Source organism: Callionymus lyra, chromosome 14 (genome assembly GCF_982586985.1).
Source record: "Callionymus lyra chromosome 14, fCalLyr1.hap1.1, whole genome shotgun sequence".
In the NCBI taxonomy this organism is placed as follows: Eukaryota; Metazoa; Chordata; class Actinopteri; order Syngnathiformes; family Callionymidae; genus Callionymus; species Callionymus lyra.
The window spans coordinates 7174164-7197052 of NC_141831.1; the positions used below are offsets into that span (position 1 = coordinate 7174164).

The 22889-nt window shown below is 34.0% G+C and overlaps 1 protein-coding gene across 3 annotated transcripts in view; it reads left to right on the forward strand.

Annotated features, from left to right (window-relative positions):
- Positions 1–180: 180 nt before the first annotated feature.
- The window catches only part of grik1a (glutamate receptor, ionotropic, kainate 1a), a 59493-nt gene continuing 36784 nt past the window's right edge, over positions 181–22889 (forward strand). The window contains exons 1-5 of one of the 3 annotated variants that reach the window (XM_087806978.1): positions 181–215; positions 20119–20286; positions 20352–20609; positions 21775–21956; positions 22036–22089. In XM_087806978.1, coding sequence (XP_087663104.1) covers positions 188–215; positions 20119–20286; positions 20352–20609; positions 21775–21956; positions 22036–22089 — 690 coding nt within the window. In that variant the 5' untranslated portion in view covers positions 181–187. The remainder of the gene's footprint in view (positions 216–20118; positions 20287–20351; positions 20610–21774; positions 21957–22035; positions 22090–22889) is intronic. The other 2 variants (XM_087806979.1, XM_087806980.1) reach the window with 2 other exon arrangements.

The following is a 22889-nucleotide window of genomic DNA, read 5'->3' on the forward strand; positions in this document are numbered from 1 at the left end:
AAAAGAAGGATTTAAGATCCGGAACTTGTGCTTTTTTTTTGGCGCCGGGATGAAGGACCAGGTGCGTCGGCGGGACGACGGCAGCGTCTCGTCCGCGTCATGGAGTCTCTTCTCCGGCTGAGGTTCCTGGAGCAACATGGAGGACAGAAGGAGAGTCTCGTGGCTCCTGCTCTGGTCCTGCTTCTCGATGACTTCAGCTCAGGTCCTCAGGATCGGTGAGTGAAGAATGTCGAAGAATCTTTTTAAATGTTTGGCAACATTTGTGGTTAAAACAATAAAACATTCGCTTCAACACAAAATTACATTATTTTCCATTTAATTTCATTATTTAAACGTTTGAATTAACATTTTTTTTATTGTGTGAATCAATTTTCAGAATCATTATAATAATAATAATAATAATTTACATTTTTAAATAATACAAAATAACGCAAACTTAATTTTAATACTTAAAAACGGTAAAAGAAAACAGCCTTTTGATAAATAAAAAAAAGAGTAATTGAAACAAGAATCATTTACTAAACTCAAGTTATATTAACAATATATATATATATATATATATATATATATATATATATATATATATATATATATATATATATATATATATATATATTTTGACAAATTTGTTTTTATTTTTTAAACATCATTTTTGTGTAAATATTTATTTTAAGACTTGAATAAATTGCAAATAAAAAGAAAAGCTTTATTATTTTTCTATGGCGAATTAATAAATATATTGACACGATTATGGAGAATAAATGTTTTAAAATATTTTAAAACGGTCCAAGGAAACATAAACAATAAATGGATTTATAAAAATGATTAAAAAAAACTGTTGTTGTTGGTAAGGGTTTGATTTCATCGTTATTGTTCTTGTTTATTTATGTTTATCAACATTGTTGTTATTCATAATAAAGCAAGAATGAAACAAATGTATTAACATCATCACATCTTTTTAATGTAAATACATTATAAGAATACATTTGTTTTTCAAATAAATAATAGCAATTAAAAAATAAAACTCATTGTATTTAATATTTCACATTACAATTAAACAGGTATGAATAAAAAAAATGTAATTGACAGTAATATACACAAATAGATTTCTGTTGTTGTTTTATACTTTTTAAATCATTTTTGACAGATTTTATTGTTAAAAAAAAGAAGCAAGAATTAAACATATATTGACTTTAAATTTAAAATAGTAACAAATATAGCAAATACTTAAAAAGATATTTATGATACTATGGATAATAAATGTTTTTAAATAATCTAGTGATGTGTATATATAGTTAAATATTTGTGTTTTTGATCGTAAACGTTATTGTTATTAACACTAATAATGATCCAGGTTCAATAAATAATCGCGATATAACTGTTTGAATCTGTATGTATTGCTATTCTGAACCATCTTCACTGGAACTCAAGTTTCCTCCCGTGAATCCCATCTTCTCACTGTGATACCCGGAGATGCTCATCTCCTTCCTCCATCCATCCTTTGACCTCATTTCCAAGACGACCAAGAATTAACTTCTCGCTTTGCATCACAATATCATCGACCGTCCTGAGAGTGGATTCATTTCGAGTCCAGACTTCCAACCGTTGCGGACGAGACGCCCCGTGATGGAAGTATCGATTCACCGGCGAGCGTCTGAGAACGTGTTCAACCGGTCGTGATGGAAGTGATGCAAGTGTCCGCGGACGCTCAGAGTTCAGAGAAGTTCAGGCGTGGACGAGTCGAGAGGAGGATGTTCGTGGCGTCGTTCGCTTCTTCCGACGGTCCTGCAGGAACTGAAACTGATTGAATATTTATGACTTGAATCAAAGAAAGGTTGCTAGGTAGGGCTGCACGATATATCGGAAAAATATTGTTATCGCGATATCTGCACGTGTGATACGCATATCGGAAACATGTGCGATAATTTATAATATTTATTGTATAAATCAAGCATTACTTTAATGTGTACTTCGACCAATCAGTGTCATGTTCTGTAAAGTTGTCAATTTGTACTTCTATGTCTCGATGTTGTTTACGTCTCCGTCCGTCTGTGAACTGTGCAGCTTGCTAGGCTCAGTTGCTATGGCGACGCGTCTTGCCGGCGCGCTGACTTAGCTCAGTATATACACGGAAGTAATACTAACTTATGATCTAGTCAAACACTAGTGATCCAGTCACTCGTCTCTTTCAACCTCCTTTGTTAAAGCAACATATCGTAAGAACTTTTCATCTCGTCTCAGTTGTTTTCTTATATATATTATTTCTTAAGATCGTGAACTTCCAAACAAGTGTAAACCTGTCCGTCTTCGCCGTATGCTAACGAGCTAAGTTGTTAGTGTCATTTATAAAGTGTTATGTGTGCGTGTACAAGGAGGTGGATTTATTATTGATTTGGTGATATCGCGACGCGCCGGCGGCTCCTCTCTGATGTCTCTCAGTTTGGCGGGAAACCAATACAAGTCCCGCGAGACTGAGTGTTATAAGTGATATTAGAAATAAAAAGGAGATTAAATAGTATTTCTAAAGTAGTAATATACTAAAGTAGTATTTGAAGTAGTAAACCAAATATATACGTTTAAATACATGTAGATTTAACTAGGACATATGGATGCTTTAATTGTTGCAGTGCATTATGAGGGTGACTACGATACGTGTCTCGTCTTATTTGAATAATAAAATATTCTTGTTTTACGCATAATGTCTGTGGGAAAAAAATACAAAGGAGAAAAAAAAAGATGATTAAATAGTATTACTGAAGTAGTAATATGCTAAAGGTACAACTAGGTAGGTAAACTATACGTTTAAATAAATGTAGTCTCAACTAGAACATATGGATGCTTTAATTGTTGCAGTGCATTATGGAGGGGGACTATGATGTGACACATTAAATACAAAATAAACAAGAAAATGGAATGTGAATGATGGTAGAAAAAGTATTTTAAGAGATAATTAAAAAATGTAAGAAGTTATGAATTGTGTATTTTTAAAATATGAATAAATCGAAAATAACTAAAAATATAGAAGAAAACATGACTTAAATAAATGAAACTTAAAGTTCCTTTACATCTAAAAACAAACTAGTTTATTTGAAATAGAATCAACACTTCAGTCCAGACTTCTGTAAAGTTGCAGCTCTGGACTCTGAGGTTGTCTCCGAACATCCATCAGGCTGTCGGGGACAGAGGTTTGTTTTGGACGTGAAGACTCGTCTCAGATACGTATTGATCCTCATGCTCTCCTGAGGCTGAGACTGAAACACTGCTTCTTACTTTTCTGTCCAGAGAACAAACTCAAACAAAGCAAGACGTGTGTAGTTGTGCGTTTCTTGAGTGATGGAAAATTCTACCTTCAGATTCCTGATGTGAATTTCATCTTAAATCAATATTATGTCATCAAAGTGAGTGTCCAAATGAAATCTAGGACAAAAAGGAATATTTTATGTCATGTTTCTGCTCCTGATGGGATGGATTGATGCAACTAAAAGATCACATTTCAGTTTGTGTGCCTTAAAAATATGTATATTTTAACAAAAATAACTTAATTTGGCTTTTACAATGTCAGAGCCTTAAAATGTCTATTTTAAAGATTTATTCAAATAAAATGTCAAATTTGTGTATTTCATTGAAGAGGTTTTTTGTTCAGGTTTTGAATATTTTTGACATAAATCTCACTTTAAATATTTTGAAGAGAGACAGCTTTTACCTGTATTACCTGTATGTATTCTTATTCTTAAGTAGGGGTATGTATTTGAAAGAATATATATATATATAAATATATATATATATATATATATATATATATATATATATAATATATAATATATCATAATACAGAAGCGACAATGCGATATATCATGATAGTGTAGTAGCAAGTACATATTAGTAGTATTGTCAAGTACTTGACTCTGGTGTTGTAGTATTTACAGACCACATGACTCTTGACAAAGTCGTAACTGCTTTCTTTTGTTTTCAAACCAAAATGTGTCCAAATATCAGCTTTAAAAGTTGCTGGAGTCACTGTATCCTCTCGTCCCCAGTCACTTTATTCTCTCGTCCCCAGTCACCAGTCACCATTTGCATTGTTTTGTGGTACTGTAGGAACAAGAATATATATGTAGTATTGTTGTGTACTTGACTCTGGTGTTGCAGAATTTACTCTTGACGAGTCACTGTATCCTCACTGTCTCCTCTTGTCCTCAGTCATTGCCAGAATATTTTAATTTCTAGTGTTTCTTAACCTGGTGGAGTCACTGTATCCTCTCGTCCTCAGTCACCGCAGGATTTCAATATTTCTTCAGCTGCAGAGGATGCAAGCTGCTGCCATCTAGTGGCCGGAAGTTTATTTGCATCACAAAAATGAACAATGTAGCTGCATGTTAGTTCTAAACGAAATCGGAAAAAAAATCACTGACTTTATTGAAATATAAATGGTGCTGAATGTCAATACATTATTGTGAAAAAACATTTCAATTTTATAGAGTATAGAAGGTTATTAAGGTTCATTTATTACTTGTTTTAAATATAAAAATCACTTTAATTAAAAATAAATAAATAAAAAGATCCCGTGTGTACATCTCGAGATTCCTTTAAAATTAAACAAATTAAAAAACTTTTTTTTTTTAAATAAAATGTATCCTTAAGAAGAAAACTTCTAAAGGTTTGGATATTTTTGGTGGAAAACATTTTGTTCCTCAGCTTTTCTTTTAGTTCCTCTTGTCGTTTCTCAAAGAGAACGTGATGATTCTCTCGCAGAAACAAAAGCACAAAATAAACAAAACAAAACAAACTCAGACAGACATGTTTTTATCCTTGAAATCTGTGTTTTCCACAATTAAACTCAGACACACTGAGCTTCAGACGAGCTCGAGCGTCGATCCTTCCTCGTAATTGCTTGTTTCCATATAGACGTGGAGGTTTGGTGCCCACGCCAGCAGCTCTTGAGTCAACGTCTCCACTGACGTTCCTTCAAACTTGAACCAGGATCACGGACGTCCACATCGGTTCAGTCTGGCTGGAGCAGAAGAAAAGGTGGTCGGACGCGCTCTGATACACAAGAGGAACTGAACTCAGACGTGCTCTTCAAGATCTTCAAGACTGACTCTTCACCTCCCTCTGCGACCATCTTTCTTCTGGAGGAGTTGAAACACCAGTTCACTGAGCAGACATTAACGGTCCAGAGACGTCTGCTTGTAAATAGTTGTCGACCCGACTGAGTAAAGAACATTCTTAGCATCTTACGAGGTCGTTTTGATTCCACTTTTTCTGTCGAATTAGACCCGAAATGGACCTTATTAACTCAGATTCTACCATTTATTGACTCATAGATTTATTATATATAAAAAGAAATATATATATATATAAATATTCTGTATGTTTATCCTTGGCGTGTATTGTCAAAAATCTGTTAATACGTATCACCATACAGGGTCAACGATGAGATATATTGCGATATATAGTGATAGTGTAGTAACAAGGATGTATTTGTAGTATTGTCGAGTACTTGACTCTGGTGTTGTGATAGTGTAGTAACAAGTATATATGTGTAGTATTGTCAAGTACTTCACCCTGGTGTTGTGATAGTGTAGTAACAAGTATATATCTGTGTAGTATTGTCAAGTACTTGACTCTGATGTTGTGATAGTGTAGTTACAAGTATATATGTGTAGTATTGTCCAGTACTTGACTCTGGTGTTGTGATAGTGTAATAACAAGTATATATGTGTAGTATTGTCCAGTACTTGACTCTGATGTTGTGATAGTGTAGTAACAAGTATATATGTGTAGTATTGTCCAGTACTTGACTCTGGTGTTGTGATAGTGTAGTAACAAGTATATACTGTATGTGTAGTATTGTCCAGTACTTGACTCTGGTGTTGTGATAGTGTAGTAACAAGTATATATGTGTAGTATTGTCGAGTACTTGACTCTGGTGTTGTGATAGTGTAGGAACAAGTATATATGTGTAGTATTGTGGAGTACTTGACTCTGGTGTTGTAGTATTTACAGACCACATGACTCTTGACGAACTCGTAACTGCTTTTATTTGTTTTCAAACCAAAATATGTCCAAACATCAACTTTAAAAGCTGCTGGACTGTATCCTCTCATCCTCAGTCATCGCCCGGATTTCACATTTTTTCATTGTTTCTTTAGGAGGACATTATAACTGATGTCATATAGTGGCCGGAATTGTAATTACAACGCTAAAATGAACAAATGCTGTCGATATCTGCCTGTTAAATTAAAAATAACTAATTTTAAAATTTGAATCGATATACAGTATCATAAAAAATATATATCTCAATGTTTCATGTAATATTGTTAAAATGTTTCATCCATCAGAAGTAAAAGTAAAAAAAATAAAAAAAATGCTGATGTTTAACAGCAGAATTAAAAATGATAACGTTGAGGTTGAATATTGTAAAACAAATGAATTTATTTTAAAGCAAATTAATTCGAAACTACAGGTTTAAGTAAAAAAAGGCTTAGTTGAGATAATCAATAGCAGACTGAAAAAGTATTTTGGTTAATTTCATTAAATTCTGCATGTACTCTCTCACCTTTTTCTCATAGTATTTTTCTTTTAATTAATTTGATTAATTATATTTTTAAATTCCATTTAGTTTTCATTATTTTTTGAAAGAAATTAAAGTAAAAATAATCATGCAAAATTTAATCCATCACCAAAGTATGAAATATATTAAAATAAAAACAATGTCAAATTAAAAAAAAGTGTAAATAAAATATTAATTTTGTAAATAAACTTAAAATAATAATACAACATCTTAAAATCGTGTCATATTTTTTATATTGAAATAAAGTATAATCAGAATGTAATAATTAAATATTTTATGTACAATTAAAATGCAAATATTCACAGTTTCTTCATTTTTGTGTTGCAATATAACTTCAGGCCGCTAGATGGCAGCAGTTATTTCGTCCTCCGCAGCTCAAGGAACAATGAAATCTCGAGATATCCTGGAGATGACTGAGGACGAGAGGATACAGCCGACTCCAGCAGCCTTTAAAGCTGTTCTTTGGACACATTTTGTCTTTCAATTCTTTGAATTCAACCAAATAAATGGAATAATCACAAGATAAAATCGTGATTCTCTATTTTTTATCGTTTGTAAAAGTCATAAACGAATAAAGCTCGTCCACTAATAAATAAAAAATAATTTCATCATCACTGATCACCTGCGACCGTCATCTCAGCCTCTGCAGAGATCCAAAAGCCTGACAAGGCAATCGAACGTCGTTTAAATTCCATCTGTAAATGAAAAATAAATGGAAAAAGTTCCCATTTACTAGCGTTTTATGCAGATTTATCAAATTTCCCCACTTCGTTGCCATGGTTACCTGGAACCCTCGGCAGCGATTTGAGAATTAAAAGCCATTCCAGATGGATGTTTTCCGCTCGCACTTGGATTACGCTTCGTTATTTCAGCGGCGGCCGGAGGTTTTGAATCCATTAATTTATTATCCAGGCATAAAGTTTTGACAAATTTCACGAGCGGATTTGATTTGAAAACACATAATTAACGACGGCGACCTTGCAGCGCGAAGACGTTTGACGACTTTATGCGTCTTTAACCATCATTTCCCAAAGGAATCAATAAAGTCGTATATTATTTAAACGTGTTTATTCAAGATGAAGCGTTTCTTTCATAGATTTACTACAAATGTTTATTTATTTAAAGTACTGAAGACGTTTGTTTTACATGTAGTTTCACAATCCATGTGTATTTATTTTTAACATGCGTTTTAACGTAAATAACTTAAGTTTATGTCATCATAAAAAACGTGAAATTACAAATATTTATTTAAATAAAATTAGAAGCTTCACAAAATCTAAAACGTTTTCGATGCTTTGGATTCATGACAAGTGGACAAATGGTAATAATAATAATATAAATGTCTAAATATATATATTATTTTCTAATTGTATGAATATCCAACATGCCAATTATTAAAGGAACAACAATTAAAATGATTACAATAAAACAAATGTTATTTAAAAAGATGTAATATAAAAAAACTATTTATACAAAAAGGGAAATAAGGATACAAAGATGATGTAATAATTTACGCTTTTGTTGTATTTAGTCAGAAAATTTGAAATGATAATAAAAATGTGTCTGAACTACAATTACATTGAATAAAAAAATGTTTGAGGTTTCAATAATTTTTGGTTTATACATGAAATAGTTTTCTTTATTTTAACATCTATACTCTCCAGCAAAGGAATTTATTTTGATCACTGAGTTATGATGTTACCACTAATAATCACTGAGTTACGATGTTACCACTAATGATCACTGAGTTAAGATGTTACCACTAATGATCACTGAGTTACGATGTTACCACTAATAATCACTGAGTTACGATGTTACCACTAATGATCACTGAGTTACGATGTTACCACTAATGATCACTGAGTTAAGATGTTACCACTAATAATCACTGAGTTACGATGTTACCACTAATAATCACTGAGTTACGATGTTACCACTAATGATCACTGAGTTAAGATGTTACCACTAATAATCACTGAGTTACGATGTTACCACTAATAATCACTGAGTTACGATGTTACCACTAATAATCACTGAGTTACGATGTTACCACTAATAATCACTGAGTTACGATGTTACCACTAATGATCACTGAGTTACGATGTTACCACTAATGATCACTGAGTTAAGATGTTACCACTAATAATCACTGAGTTACGATGTTACCACTAATAATCACTGAGTTACGATGTTACCACTAATAATCACTGAGTTACGATGTTACCACTAATGATCACTGAGTTACGATGTTACCACTAATGATCACTGAGTTATGATGTTACCACTAATGATCACTGAGTTACGATGTTACCACTAATGATCACTGAGTTACGATGTTACCACTAATGATCACTGAGTTACGATGTTACCACTAATGATCACTGAGTTACGATGTTACCACTAATGATTACCGAGTTACGATGTTACCACTAATGATCACTGAGTTATGATGTTACCACTAATGATCACTGAGTTACGATGTTACCACTAATGATCACTGAGTTACGATGTTACCACTAATGATCACTGAGTTACGATGTTACCACTATTGATCACTGAGTTACGATGTTACCACTAATGATCACTGAGTTACGATGTTACCACTATTGATCACTGAGTTACGATGTTACCACTAATGATCACTGAGTTACGATGTTACCACTATTGATCACTGAGTTATGATGTTACCACTATTGATCACTGAGTTACGATGTTACCACTAATGATCACTGAGTTACGATGTTACCACTAATGATCACTGAGTTACGATGTTACCACTAATGATCACTGAGTTACGATGTTACCACTAATGATCACTGAGTTACGATGTTACCACTAATGATCACTGAGTTATGATGTTACCACTAATAATCACTGAGTTACGATGTTACCACTAATGATCACTGAGTTAAGATGTTACCACTAATGATCACTGAGTTACGATGTTACCACTAATAATCACTGAGTTACGATGTTACCACTAATGATCACTGAGTTACGATGTTACCACTAATGATCACTGAGTTAAGATGTTACCACTAATAATCACTGAGTTACGATGTTACCACTAATAATCACTGAGTTACGATGTTACCACTAATGATCACTGAGTTAAGATGTTACCACTAATAATCACTGAGTTACGATGTTACCACTAATAATCACTGAGTTACGATGTTACCACTAATAATCACTGAGTTACGATGTTACCACTAATAATCACTGAGTTACGATGTTACCACTAATAATCACTGAGTTACGATGTTACCACTAATGATCACTGAGTTACGATGTTACCACTAATGATCACTGAGTTATGATGTTACCACTAATGATCACTGAGTTACGATGTTACCACTAATGATCACTGAGTTACGATGTTACCACTAATGATCACTGAGTTACGATGTTACCACTAATGATTACTGAGTTACGATGTTACCACTAATGATCACTGAGTTATGATGTTACCACTAATGATCACTGAGTTACGATGTTACCACTAATGATCACTGAGTTACGATGTTACCACTAATGATCACTGAGTTACGATGTTACCACTATTGATCACTGAGTTACGATGTTACCACTAATGATCACTGAGTTACGATGTTACCACTATTGATCACTGAGTTACGATGTTACCACTAATGATCACTGAGTTACGATGTTACCACTATTGATCACTGAGTTATGATGTTACCACTATTGATCACTGAGTTACGATGTTACCACTAATGATCACTGAGTTACGATGTTACCACTAATGATCACTGAGTTACGATGTTACCACTAATGATCACTGAGTTACGATGTTACCACTAATGATCACTGAGTTACGATGTTACCACTAATGATCACTGAGTTACGATGTTACCATTATTGATCACTGAGTTACGATGTTACCACTATTGATCACTGAGTTACGATGTTACCACTAATGATCACTGAGTTACGATGTTACCACTATTGATCACTGAGTTATGATGTTACCACTATTGATCACTGAGTTACGATGTTACCACTAATGATCACTGAGTTACGATGTTACCACTAATGATCACTGAGTTACGATGTTACCACTAATGATCACTGAGTTACGATGTTACCACTAATGATCACTGAGTTACGATGTTACCATTATTGATCACTGAGTTACGATGTTACCATTATTGATCACTGAGTTACGATGTTACCACTATTGATCACTGAGTTACGATGTTACCACTAATGATCACTGAGTTACGATGTTACCACTAATGATCACTGAGTTACGATGTTACCACTAATGATCACTGAGTTACGATGTTACCACTAATGATCACTGAGTTACGATGTTACCACTAATGATCACTGAGTTACGATGTTACCACTAATGATCACTGAGTTACGATGTTACCATTATTGATCACTGAGTTACGATGTTACCACTATTGATCACTGAGTTACGATGTTACCACTATTGATCACTGAGTTACGATGTTACCACTAATGATCACTGAGTTACGATGTTACCACTATTGATCACTGAGTTACGATGTTACCACTATTGATCACTGAGTTACGATGTTACCACTAATGATCACTGAGTTACGATGTTACCACTAATGATCACTGAGTTACGATGTTACCACTAATGATCACTGAGTTAAGATGTTACCACTAATATCACTGAGTTACGATGTTACCACTAATGATCACTGAGTTCAATGTTACCACTAATGATCACTGAGTTACGATGTTACCACTAATGATCACTGAGTTACGATGTTACCACTAATGATCACTGAGTTACGATGTTACCACTAATGATCACTGAGTTACGATGTTACCACTAATGATCACTGAGTTACGATGTTACCACTAATGATCACTGAGTTACGATGTTACCACTAATGATCACTGAGTTACGATGTTACCACTAATGATCACTGAGTTACGATGTTACCACTATTGATCACTGAGTAACGATGTTACCACTATTGATCACTGAGTTACGATGTTACCACTAATGATCACTGAGTTACGATGTTACCACTATTGATCACTGAGTTACGATGTTACCACTATTGATCACTGAGTTACGATGTTACCACTATTGACCACTGAGTTACGATGTTACCACTATTGATCACTGAGTTACGATGTTACCACTATTGACCACTGAGTTACGATGTTACCACTATTGATCACTGAGTTACGATGTTACCACTATTGATCACTGAGTTACGATGTTACCACTATTGACCACTGAGTTACGATGTTACCACTTTTGATCACTGAGTTACGATGTTACCACTATTGATCACTGAGTTACGATGTTACCACTATTGACCACTGAGTTACGATGTTACCACTTTTGATCACTGAGTTACGATGTTACCACTATTGATCACTGAGTTACGATGTTACCACTAATGATCACTGAGTTACGATGTTACCACTTTTGATCACTGAGTTACGATGTTACCACTAATGATCACTGAGTTACGATGTTACCACTATTGATCACTGAGTTACGATGTTACCACTAATGATCACTGAGTTACGATGTTACCACTATTGATCACTGAGTTACGATGTTACCACTATTGATCACTGAGTTACGATGTTAACACTATTGATCACTGAGTTACGATGTTACCACTATTGATCACTGAGTTACGATGTTACCACTAATGATCACTGAGTTACGATGTTACCACTATTGATCACTGAGTTACGATGTTACCACTATTGATCACTGAGTTACGATGTTACCACTATTGACCACTGAGTTACGATGTTACCACTTTTGATCACTGAGTTACGATGTTACCACTATTGATCACTGAGTTACGATGTTACCAGTAATGATCACTGAGTTACGATGTTACCACTATTGATCACTGAGTTACGATGTTACCACTAATGAACACTGAGTTACGATGTTACCACTATTGACCACTGAGTTACGATATTACAATTATTGACCACTGAGTTACGATGTTACAATTAATGATCACTGAGTTACGATATTACAATTATTGATCACTGAGTTACGATGTTACCACTATTGATCACTGAGTTACGATGTTACCACTATTGACCACTGAGTTACGATGTTACAACTATTGACCACTGAGTTACGATGTTACCACTATTGATCACTGAGTTACGATGTTACCACTATTGATCACTGAGTTACGATGTTACCACTAATGAACACTGAGTTACGATGTTACCACTATTGACCACTGAGTTACGATATTACAATTATTGACCACTGAGTTACGATGTTACAATTAATGATCACTGAGTTACGATATTACAATTATTGATCACTGAGTTACGATGTTACCACTAATGATCACTGAGTTACGATGTTACCACTATTGACCACTGAGTTACGATGTTACCACTATTGATCACTGAGTTACGATGTTACAACTATTGACCACTGAGTTACGATGTTACCACTATTGATCACTGAGTTACGATGTTACAACTAATGATCACTGAGTGGATTTATTTGTTTCTCCAGATTGTAAATGTGTTCCGTAAAGGATGTTACATTTACAAACATTATCAACGAGCTAATAATGTCTTTAAGCAACTTTTGAAACTAGGTCATGACCCAAACATCCGAACCTTTAGTTTCACAGACACACTGAAGCAACACTGTGTGAGAACCAGCCGTGGTCTGACGACAATTCTGTTTAAAAGGTTTTCACTATGTTAAGTTTGTTAAATGTAGCGAGTGATTGTTGCTCCCCTCCCTCTGGACCACTTTCACAACCACTGGTTCCGATTCAAAGCTGCTGCTCACGTATCGTCACAAATGGAAAACTTGACTCAAATAATAATTGTATTCAGCAGAAGCAGTAAAATGTGTTTTGAACATTTCTGAATGCTGCTATGCTAATGTCACCGGCATGGGTGTGTAATGGCAAGAATTACCGTTTCACGATCCAGGGACAACGACACATTGTGATACTGTAGTATATATTTGTATTTGTATTGTGGAGTACTTGACTCTGGTTTTGTGATAGTGTAGTAACAAGTATATATTTGTATTTGTATTGTGGAATACTTGACTCTGGTGTTGTGATAGTTTAATTACAAGTATATATTTGTATTTGTATTGTGGAATACATGACTCTGGTGTTGTGATAGTTTAATTACAAGTATATATTTGTATTTGTATTGTCGAGTACTTGACTCTGGTGTTGTGATAGTGTAGTAACAAGTATATATTTGTATTTGTATTGTGGAATACTTGACTCTGGTGTTGTGATAGTTTAATTACAAGTATATATTTGTATTTGTATTGTGGAATACTTGACTCTGGTGTTGTGATAGTTTAATTACAAGTATATATTTGTATTTGTATTGTCGAGTACTTGACTCTGGTGTTGTGATAGTGTAGTAACAAGTATATATTTGTATTTGTATTGTGGAATACTTGACTCTGGTGCTGTGATAGTTTAATTACAAGTATATATTTGTATTTGTATTGTCGAGTACTTGACTCTGGTGTTGTGATAGTGAAGTAACAAGTATATATTTGTATTTTTTATTGTCGAGTACTTGACTCTGGTGTTGTGATACTGTAATAACAAGTATATATTTGTATTTGTATTGTCGCGTACTTGACTCTGGTCTTGCAGATTTTACAGACCACATGTAACAACTTTTGCATTTGTTTTTTAAACCAAAATAAGTAAAAACATCAGCTTTAAAAGCTGCTGGAGTCACTGTATCCTCTTGTCCTCAGTCTTTGCAGAGATCTCACATTACTTTATTGATCCTTTAGTTGTGGAGGACATTATAACTGAATGAACAGAATTGAAACCCAAAATTTACAAATGCTGTAAATATATGTATGTTAAATTAAAAATAACAATTGAATTATTTTTATAAAGCTTTAAAAGCTGCTGGAGTCACTGTATCCTCTCGTCCTTGGTCACAATATAATAACTATGGTAAAAAATTAAATATGATTTAAAAGACACATTTAAAATTGATTTGTTTTAATCGCTGAAGTGCTGTCGAATATTGATACAGTATCGTGAAGAAATATTGCAATATAACGTATCAACATTTTCTAACACCCCTTTGATACAGGGCCAATTATACAAAGTTGTTTGATACTGTAGGAACAAGAATATATTTGTAGTCATTGTCGAGTACTTGACTCTGGTGTTGTAGTATTTACAGACCACATGACTTTTGATGAAGTCGTAACTGCTTTCATTTGTTTTCAAACCAAAATATGCAGCTTTAAAAGCTGCTGGACTCAGTCACTGTATCCTCTCGTCCTCAGTCACTGTATCCTCTCGTCCCCAGTCACAATATAATAACTATGGTGAAAAATTAATTATGTTTTAGATGAAGACACATTTAAAACGTATTTGTTTTAATTGCAAAAGTGTTGTCAAATATTGATACAGTATCGTGAAGAAATATTGCGATTCATCGTTGTATCAATATTTTCACACACCCCTACAGTTCAGGGTCAATGATACAATGTTTGCTAATACTGTATTTACAAGGATATATTTGTAGTTTTGTCGAAACTTGAGACAGGGGTTGCAGAATTTACAAACAACATGTTTGTCAAGAAAATATTGCTTTGTTTATTTACTGAACGGTGTGAGCTCCTCGGCAGAGGTATGCTTCGTCACAGTGCTATTCAACCGTGAGGTCATGAGCTACAGTTGTTGTTCCTCGAGAGGGTTTTGATCTAAATAATAACTCGACACAGTGAATGTTTTTTTCACGTCTGGGATGTCGGAGAGTTTGTCAGCGTGAAGAAAACCACCGAATCGTTGACAATCATCTCCTTTCTCTCGCTCTCTTCTCTCGACTCGTCTTTTCCGAATCCCCCATTTCGAACGCTCTCTGCCGGGGTCTCGTCGTTCCCCCCCGATACGCTCGCTCTCCGGGAGCAATTATTCAGCTTCCACCATCTCATCTCGCTTTCGACTTCACGTTCCCCGTCTCTCTGCGACGGATGACGGGACGTTGATGAGGAGTTTCCGAGCGATCGCAGTCGTTCTGTCTTCGGCCGCAACTCGTTTCTCTTCGACAGCTGAGAGTCGCTCAAGTGTGGACCTGGATCTTCTGGAAGATCTTGTCAGGACGTCTTTGCTTCGGTCTCATTAATGCAGCGTTTTATATATATATATATATATATATATATATATATATATATATATATACGTCTCTTCCTGTGAAGAAAAAATGTATTTATGGATTTGTTCCTGATCTTCTGCAGCTGTGAAAACACTCGTTAAGAGCTCAAATGTATTTACTGTTAAATTGGTTTTCTCTCGCATAAATCATTTCAAAAACCTGTTCTTATGTCGTCGTGAGTTCTGGAGGATTTAGAAAACGTTATGTAAATGTTGTGTTTATGTAAAGTGTGAAACTCTCAGTCTGCTTGTTCGTTAAACTGGTCCCTGCACTCCGATTTCCTCCCACACAAGTAGAGGTTCTTATTTTTCCATATGGGTTTCTGTTAATATCTTCTTTTTTGTAGTTAATTTTTTTTTCTTCATTATATTTTCACTTTTATTAACAAAAGAGATACATTTTATCTAGCAAAACATTTAAATTTTAAAATTACGTGACAAATTAATCATCGTTGTAACATCTAAGCAATATCTTCTTAATCATAATTTCACTGTTCTGAACATTTTGTTAAATTTTATTCATTTTTTAGATTTTAGATACTAACATTTGCTATCAACATTTTAATCGTATTGTATCTTTATTCTTCTTAATCATAGATTCACTTTTATTAATAGAAACATTTTTTTTTTGTATGGAAAAACTTTTTTCAGTATTTCATTCTTTATAACATAAAATTTTATCTTTATTTTTCCATTATCTATCTTTCTTTGAGTGGTAAACGCCCCTAGATATTTTTTAATTTTATGTAGCAAAATTAGTTTTTATTTTAAATGTTTTTTTTTCTCCAATGTATGTATTTTTTACTATGTATTTAACTTTCTTACTCATATTTCCCTTTCATAAATAAAAACAATAATTAACCATTTTTATTTGGTGTATTATGTGTAAATGTTTATTAGAAAGGCGCTATATAAATAGAGATTATTATTATTATTATTATTATTATTTAATGATATAAAAAAAATAAAAAATTCGAAATTATTTTTTATTATAAATATTTCATTCGAACTTCAAACTGGAGTCCACTGTATCCTCTTGTCCTCAGTTCGCCCGGATCTCTATTCCGCTAGTTGTGAAGGACATCGGATGCCATCTTGTGGCTGGAATTTCAATTGCAACACAAAAATGAATAAATTATGTCAGTATTTGCATGTTAAATGGAAAAAGAAAACCATTTTTGTTTCACACACACTTAATTTTTTTTTAAATTGTAAATAAAATGAATTGAAATATTTATACACACTTATGTAGAAATATAAATAACACTAACTATGGTGAATGCTTTCAAATCAATCTTGTCGAGTACTTGGAGTCACTGTATCCTCTCGTCCTCAGTCGGACGTAATGACTGCTGCCATCTACAGGCCAAAAGTTAGGTTGCGACACATATATGAACAAACACTATTAATATCTGCATTTTATTTGTAAATAAAATGGATTCAAATATTTATGCATGCTTATGCAGAAATATAAATAACACAAAACTAAGGTGAATGCTTTCAAATAAATCTTGTTGAGAAGTTGGAGTCACTGTATCCTCTCGTCCTCAGTCATCGGATGTAATGAGTGCTACCATCTACAGGCTGAAAGTTTGGTTGTAACACATATATGAACAAACATTAATATTAATATCCGCATTTTAATTGTAAATGAAATGAATTGAAATATTTATATACACTTATGTAGAAATATAAATAACACTAACTATGGTGAATGCTTTCAAATCAATCTTGTCGAGTACTTGGAGTTACTGTATCCTCTCGTCCTCAGTCGGACGTAATGACTGCTGCCATCTAGAGGCCGAAAGTTTGGCTGCAACAAATATATGAACAAACACTATTAATATCTGCTTGTTAATTTGTAAATAAAATGAATTTAAATATTTATACACACTTATGCAGAAATATAAATAACACAATCACTATGGTGAATGCTTTCAAATAAATCTTGTTGAGTACTTGGAGTCACTGTATCCTCTCGTCCTCAGTCATCGGACGTAATGACTGCTGCCATCTACAGGCCGAAAGTTTGATTGCAACAAATATATGAACAAACACTATCAATATCTGCATTTTATTTGTAAATAAAATGAATTGGAATATTTATACACACTTATGTAGAAATATAAATAACACATAACTATGGTGAATGCTTTCAAATCAATCTTGTCGAGTACTTGGAGCCACTGTATCCTCTCGTCCTCAGTCGCCGGACGTAATGACTGCTACCATCTACAGGCCGAAAGTTTGGCTGCAACATATATGAACAAACACTATTAATATCTGCATGTTAATTTGTAAATAAAATGAATTTAAATATTTATACACACTTATGCAGAAATACAAATAACACAATAACTATGGTGAATGCTTTCAAATAAATCTTGTTGAGTAGTTGGAGTCACTGTATCCTCTCGTCCTCAGTCATCGGACGTAATGACTGCTACCATCTACAGGCTGAAAATTTGGTTGCAACACATATATGAACAAACATTAATATTAATATCCGCATTTTAATTGTAAATAAAATGAATTGAAATATTTATATACACTTATGTAGAAATATAAATAACACTAACTATGGTGAATGCTTTCAAATCAATCTTGTCGAGTACTTGGAGCCACTGTATCCTCTCGTCCTCAGTCGGACGTAATGACTGCTGCCCTCTAGAGGCCGAAAGTTTGGCTGCAACAAATATATGAACAAACACTATTAATATCTGCATGTTAATTTGTAAATAAAATTAATTTAAATATTTATACACACTTATGTAGAAATATAAATAACACAATAACTATGGTGAATGCTTTCAAATAAATCTTGTTGAGTAGTTGGAGTCACTGTATCCTCTCGTCCTCAGTCATCGGACGTAATGACTGCTGCCATCTACAGGCCGAACGTTTGGTTGCAACAAATATATGAACAAACACTATTAATATCTGCATGTTAATTTGTAAATAAAATGAATTGAAATATTTATGCATACTTATGCAGAAATATAAATAACACAAAACTAAGGTGAATGCTTTCAAATCAATCTTGTCGAGTACTTGGAGACACTGTATCCTCTCGTCCTCAGTCGCCGGACGTAATGACTGCTGCCCTCTAGAGGCCGAAAGTTTGGCTGCAACACATATATGAACAAACATTAATATTAATATCCGCATTTTAATTGTAAATAAAATGAATTGAAATATTTATATACACTTATGTAGAAATATAAATAACACTAACTATGGTGAATGCTTTCAAATCAATCTTGTCGAGTACTTGGAGTCACTGTATCCTCTCGTCCTCAGTCGGACGTAATGACTGCTGCCATCTAGAGGCCGAAAGTTTGGCTGCAACAAATATATGAACAAACACTATTAATATCTGCTTGTTAATTTGTAAATAAAATGAATTTAAATATTTATACACACTTATGCAGAAATACAAATAACACAATAACTATGGTGAATGCTTTCAAATAAATCTTGTTGAGTACTTGGAGTCACTGTATCCTCTCGTCCTCAGTCATCGGACGTAATGACTGCTACCATCTACAGGCCGAAAGTTTGGTTGCAACACGTATATGAACAAACATTAATATTAATATCCGCATTTTAATTGTAAATAAAATGAATTGAAATATTTATACACACTTATGTAGAAATATAAATAACACATAACTATGGTGAATGCTTTCAAATCAATCTTGTCGAGTACTTGGAGTCACTGTATCCTCTTGTCCTCAGTCATCGGACGTAATGACTGCTGCCATCTAGAGGCCGAAAGTTTGGTTGCAACACGTATATGAACAAACACTATTAATATCTGCATGTTAATTTGTAAATAAAATGAATTGAAATATTTATGCATACTTATGCAGAAATATAAATAACACAATAACTAAGGTGAATGCTTTCAAATCAATCTTGTTGAGTACTTGGAGTCACTGTATCCTCTCGTCCTCACTCATCGGACGTAATGAGTGCTGCCATCTACAGGCCGAAAGTTTGATTGCAACAAATATATGAACAAACACTATTAATATCTGCATTTTATTTGTAAATAAAATGAATTCAAATATTTATGCATACTTATGCATAAATATAAATAACACAAAACTAAGGTGAATGCTTTCAAATAAATCTTGTTGAGTACTTGGAGCCGCTGTATCCTCTCGTCCTCAGTCATCGGACTTAATGAGTGCTGCCATCTACAGGCCGAAAGTTTGGTTGCAACACGTATATGAACAAACACTATTAATATCTGCATGTTAACTGGTAAATAAAATTAATTTAAATATTTATACACACTTAAATGAAATGTCAACCATAAAAGAACCAGGATAAAAACATGTTGAAATCTTCATGGTCTCCCAGGAGGAATCTTCGAGACGCGGGAGAGCGAGCTGGTGAGCATGGACGAACTGGCCTTCAAGTTCGCCGTCAACAACATCAACCGCAACAAAACGCTGATGCCCAACATGACCTTGACCTACGACATCCAGAGGATCAACATGTTCGACGGCTTCGAGGCGTCCAGGAGAGGTGGGTCGTCGTCGTCCTTCGTCTCTTCTCCGGCTCTTCAAACCTCCTCCCTTGTTCTTCCACAGTGTGCGACCAGCTGGCGCTGGGCGTGGTCGCCGTGTTCGGACCCTCGCACAGCTCGTCGGTCAGCGCCGTCCAGTCCATCTGCAACGCCCTGGAGGTGCCGCACATCCAGACGCGCTGGAAACACCCGTCCGTGGACAACAAGGACACCTTCTTCATCAACCTGTTCCCCGAGTACACGGCCATCGCCAGAGCCATCCTGGACGTGGTGACGTTCTTCAAGTGGAAGAAGCTCACGGTCATCTACGAAGACAGCATAGGCAAGAGTTCCTACAGACCTGGAACAGACCTGTCAGTCAAACATCAGTTAAAAACCTATTCTCAGAACATACCTGTCAATCGAACATGAGTAAAAAACCTATTCTCATAACATACCTGTCAATCAAACATGAGTAAAAAAATCTATTCTCAGGACATACCTGTCAATCAAACATGAGTTAAAAAACTATTCTCAGAACATACCTGTCAATCAAACATGAGTTAAAAACCTATTCTCATAACATACCTGTCAATCAAACATGAGTAAAAAACCTATTCTCAGGACATACCTGTCAATCAAACATTGATCTATCTTGTTCTACCCTATCCTATCTTGTTCTATCCTATTCTGTCTTGTTCTATCCTATTCTGTCTTGTTCTATCCTATTCTGTCTTGTTCTATCCTATTCTATCTTGTTCTATCCTATTCTGTCTTGTTCTATTCTATTCTGTCTTGTTCTATCCTATTCTAACTTGTTTTATCCTATTCTATTTTGTTCTATCCTATCCTATCTTGTTCTATCCTATTCTGTCTTGTTCTATCCTATTATAATAATAATAATAATAATAATAATAATCTCTATTTATATAGCGCCTTTCTAGACCAGGGTCACAAATTATATTGTGTTCTATCCTATCTTGTTTTATCCTATTCGATCTTGTTCTATTCTATTCTAACTTGTTCTGTTCTATCTATCTTGTTCTATCTTATTCTATCTTGTTCTATTCTATCTTCTTCTGTTCTCTTTATCTTGTTCTATCCTATTCTATCTGGTTCTATTTATTATATCTTGTTCTATTCTATCTTGTTCTGTTCTGTCTATCTTGTTCTGTCCTATTCTATCTTGTTCTCTTATATCTATCTTGTTCTATCCTATTATATCTTGTTCTATCCTATCCTATCTTGTCCTATCCTATCTTGTTATATCCTATTCTATCTCGTTATATCATATCCTATCCTATCTGTTCTATTCTATCTTGTTCTATCTATCTTGTTCTATCCTATTCTATCTTGTTTTATCCTATTCTATCTTGCTTTATCCTATTCTAGCTTGTTTTGTTCTGTTCTCTCTATCCTATTCTATCTGGTTCTATCCTATTCTGTCTTGTTCTATTCTACCTTGTTCTATCCTATTCTATCTTATTCTATCTTGTTCTATCCTTCAGGTCTGATGAGGATGCAGGAGTTGATCAAAGCTCCGGCGAAGCTCAGCCTGAAGATCAAGATCCGTCAACTCAACCCAGGAAACCCTGACGCTCGTCCACTGCTGAAGGAGCTGAAGAAGGACAAAGAGTTCTTCATCATCTTCGACTGCTCCTACAGTATGGCCTCTGAACTCCTGAAGCAGGTGAGAAGAAAGAAACAAGTCCTTCTTTTTTTACCTTCTTGTGTCGCTGAATATAAAGTGATTATTGTTACTTTATCAGCTTTCTTCGATGGGAATGATGACGGAGTATTATCACTTCTTCTTCACCACTTTGGTAAGTTTCTCTTGGATCAACCTTTTTTAAACTCAACGTTTAAATCATTATATTAGTAATTAAACAAGGAAAGTGTTATTAACAAGTGAAAATAATTTACCAGCCAAAGGTCCAGAACATAAAAAAAGCAAAATAAAAGTAAAGCCAAAGTATTCAACAAAAAAAAACACAAGTTAAAGTCAACAGCAAAAAAAGTCAAATGACCAAAGTGACCATGGAAAAAAAGAAAGAAAATCAAGTAATAAAAATACAAATAAAAGTAAAGTTTAAAGAAACTACGAGAAAAAGGTCAATCTGTAGCTAATTTAAAAAAGGGAAGGTGAGGTAAACAAAAAACAAAGCAAAATAAAAGTTAAAAAAGTAACCAGCAAAAAAAAAGTCAAGTGACCAAAGCGACCTGGAAAAAAAGCATCAAAAGTCAACCTGAAAAAGAGAAGTCGCCAGAAATATAAATGAATTAATTTTTTTTAAAGCAACAAAAAAGAAGGAAGTTGTCACTGACAAAAAAGTAATGTAAACAAAAATGATTTGGCAGTAATAAAAAAACAGCAAAAAGTCTACAGTATAAAGTATGAAAAAAGTATCCAGCAGAAAAAGGAATACAAGTCAAGTAAAAAAACAATAAATTAATAAATAAATAAATAAACCAAGCAGCAAAATATAAAATGAATAAAAGACACCAGGAAGAAAGGGAATCTGCATGAAATTGGTTAAGTACACAAAAATAAAAAAGTTGCCATTAAAAGAAAAAATCACTAGGAAATCATAATGGAAAATGGAAAATGTTTTTTCCATAAAAA